The sequence below is a fragment of the Austrofundulus limnaeus genome, unplaced genomic scaffold (genome assembly GCF_001266775.1).
Source record: "Austrofundulus limnaeus strain Quisiro unplaced genomic scaffold, Austrofundulus_limnaeus-1.0 Scaffold265, whole genome shotgun sequence".
In the NCBI taxonomy this organism is placed as follows: Eukaryota; Metazoa; Chordata; class Actinopteri; order Cyprinodontiformes; family Rivulidae; genus Austrofundulus; species Austrofundulus limnaeus.
The window spans coordinates 397,712-400,811 of NW_013952667.1; the positions used below are offsets into that span (position 1 = coordinate 397,712).

At 36.8% G+C, this 3,100-nt stretch overlaps 1 protein-coding gene across 1 annotated transcript in view; it reads left to right on the plus strand.

Moving 5' to 3' along the window:
* Positions 1 to 2,505, plus strand: part of ndc80 (NDC80 kinetochore complex component) — a 9,177-nt gene extending 6,672 nt beyond the window's left edge. Inside the window, exons 12-17 of the mRNA XM_014020785.1 lie at positions 12 to 161; positions 378 to 467; positions 579 to 671; positions 754 to 884; positions 988 to 1,090; positions 1,358 to 2,505. Of these exons, the coding sequence (XP_013876239.1) occupies positions 12 to 161; positions 378 to 467; positions 579 to 671; positions 754 to 884; positions 988 to 1,090; positions 1,358 to 1,486 (696 nt within the window). The 3' untranslated portion in view covers positions 1,487 to 2,505. The remainder of the gene's footprint in view (positions 1 to 11; positions 162 to 377; positions 468 to 578; positions 672 to 753; positions 885 to 987; positions 1,091 to 1,357) is intronic.
* The last annotated feature ends 595 nt before the right edge of the window (positions 2,506 to 3,100 follow it).

Sequence of the window (3,100 nt, forward strand, 5' to 3'; positions counted from 1 at the left end):
CTTCAATCTAGGTGGACTTGAAGCTGACTGAGTACCACAAATTGGCACGGAAACTCAAGCTGATCCCACAGTCGGCAGAAAACGCCTGTGGTCACGATTTTGAGATTAGGTCATTGGAATGTGGACCCGGCAGTGCAGTTCAGCACAATGTACAGCTGCAGGTACTTCTAACCAGTGGTCCAGTTCACACTACCATTGAAATTGTTGTGAGAGACTGATTTGATCTCGGTCAGATTTAGGAAAACTGAACTACACCTCCTGGATTATCTCGTGTCAGTTGTATGTTTGAAGATTAAACTCTTCATATGTAAACCATATCTTGGATTACTAAAAGTTAAAGGTGATGGTGTTTCATGTAGTTGTGGTTTGTGTTGTAGATGCTTCTGAGAAAGTTGGTCACTGAYGTAGAAGAGGAGAACAGTCGGATAGTCAACTTGAAACTCAGCCTGGAAGAGTCCATTGAACAGGTAAAATCTTTACTACTCTATGCTACTTCTTTCATTTAGCAGAAACAGTCACTTCTTTGTTAGATTTTTTTTTTTATTATTGTGGCTCTAAAATACAATTTTGTCTTTTAGGTAACTTCCAACATCCTGGACAAGTCCAATGACCTTAAGCAGCTCAGAGAACAGATCCGTAAGTTGGACGAACGACTGGAGTCTAACATGCAGGTACAGTTCACTTTAACTTCTTCTCAGTGAAACTGTTGTTTTGTACATGTGACACTAATATCCACCATATTTATTTACACAGGAGCTAGCCAGAGAGGAGCAGGACTGGGACAGAGAGATAGTGTCTGTGGAAAGCCACCGCAAACGTCTTGAGGAGAAAGTTAATTATGGTTATGATGAGGCTGTGCAGCAGCTAAAGGCAGCGCAACAACAGTAAGCAGCAGCTGTATATTCTGACAATTATGTAACGTGTTTGCATGCAGGTTTACAGCTCTCCACTAAAATTATTAATAACATTTGATTGTTACTTCTCAAGGTATCACCTGGTGCTGCTAGAGACGAGCGAAGAAAGACGAATAGTCACCAGCAACCTGACGTCCATATTTACCACAGCTGCAAATCAGTTGTCGGTTATTGAGGTATTGTTCAAAAAATGTTGGGTTTTTTTCAGGGAAAAACTAGCAAAACAAATTGATTTTAACTTACAAGGAAAGATGTGGAGACTTTCTATTTTTTTCTCTCTCCGGTGTTCCCCCAAGGCCTCTGTGTGAAAGTGTACATTTCTCCTAACACACAAAAAAAACATCTGAAAGGAGAGACTGTGGAATACATTTTAGTTAGTGTAGATGCAGAGCACCATTTTTAGCCTTTTTGCTCACTATCTTGTGGTTTCTGTCCATCATCAGAAGTGCATGGATGAGCTGCATAGCCGAGTGCAGCGCGTCACCTCCAAGGCCATTGAAGAGGATGAGGCTGCTGTTCAGAGGATGAAGGAGATGCTGAGGAGCTTCAAGGCAAAAGCAAATGGTTTATAGAGAAATGCAGCAAAATGGGGACCTGTTGGCCTTCAAAAAGAGAATATTCCTTGAACTTTTATTTGAATAGTTTCCATTTTGTCTTTAAGTAAATATATCTTTTTGGATTTACATTTAAAGTGAAATAATTTTTGTTTTATAATTTTTTTTCTACTAATTTTTTTATTTTTTTTGGATTTGCCTAGTTAAAGGCTGAATAAAAACAAAACATCTTAACTGCGTTTAAACATTGACAAACTCAAGGTGGCAGCACCAATTTACTGACAAGTGAAACTTCACGTTGCCTGTTAGCTGACAACATTAGATGCTATGTTATCAGTTCAGTTTTGTTCTTTTTAACCAGCTGTCTAATTAATCAGTTTCTTCATGTTTTTGAAGAGAGTAAGGGCAGCTAATGTCACCCATTAGACAAAGATGCATAAGATAAGAAATGTTATTTTTTTAATATTGTAGTTTAAGGAAAGAGGTTATCATATTCATTGGTAGCTTTGTTCATCAGAAAGGATTGTAGTTCCTAAACCACATAAAGTTTTTCCTAAATTTGTGTAAAAGATTTGGTCATTGTTTTACACCAGATGCCATGCCTGATGAAACCTGGGCTCTAACCTGCAGCCTCAGAATAAACATGGTATTTATTTAGAAATTTAACTCATAGCGAGTATTTGTTGTTTTTAGCTTTAAAAGTTAGTTTCAGCTTCCTTAAGYGCTTACATTGTGTTTTTACTGAAAATTAATTTCCTCTCCTTTTTTGTTCAGAGTTGCTCTTGTTATAATAAAAACAGAATCTGGTTTGCTTCAGATTTTGGAGGAAAACTTTTTTTTTCATAACTTCAGATATTTATTTGTTCTGTGTTTTAGGCCTGTAATCATATTGTCATGAAGTCAAAATACAAGTAAAATGTTTTGTAATAAAGGCATCACCTCATTGGTCAACCTGGTTTCATATTTTACTCATGCTTAAAATCAGCATTGATCCTAAGTTGGACAAAAAGAATTAAAGACAGTTTTGGTAAATAAAATGGTCTCACATATTTATGATCCTTTATTGTTTGTGTAAGATGATTTCAGATAGKTTTTTTTTTGTTTTACAAAAACAAAACGTCAAGTTTTAAGATGGCATACACAAAAATTATGTTTATTAAATAACTGAGCATTGTTTTGTGCAATTCGCTGAGATTTTATTTTATGAACATGTATTTAAAACATTCTACTAATGCATCAGCAATTAGAATTAAGTACAATTCACACATGAACCCTGCAAACTTAAAGTGATATCTGAATTTCAAAAACTCCCCCATCATGCCAGTACAGTAATGTGCTTAAGACTTTTCCACGCGGGACATTTGCAAAGTGTTTGCAGTGAGTGAGAGAGAAATGTTTTGGCAGATGTGATGAGAGGAGATGAGGTGATTGTGAGGGGCTCCACACAGAGGGGGAATGAAAATGTGATGGATAACTTCCACCACTGGCAGGAACAACACTGAACTCTGTAGTGTGTGTGTTGACAGTGCACACGAGGAGAGGCTGTTGTGTGAGTTAACAGAACCACAAGTTAACTGAACTTAATCCAGCTTAATAGAGCAGAAGAGTCAACAGCTTTATTAGCTATTAAAA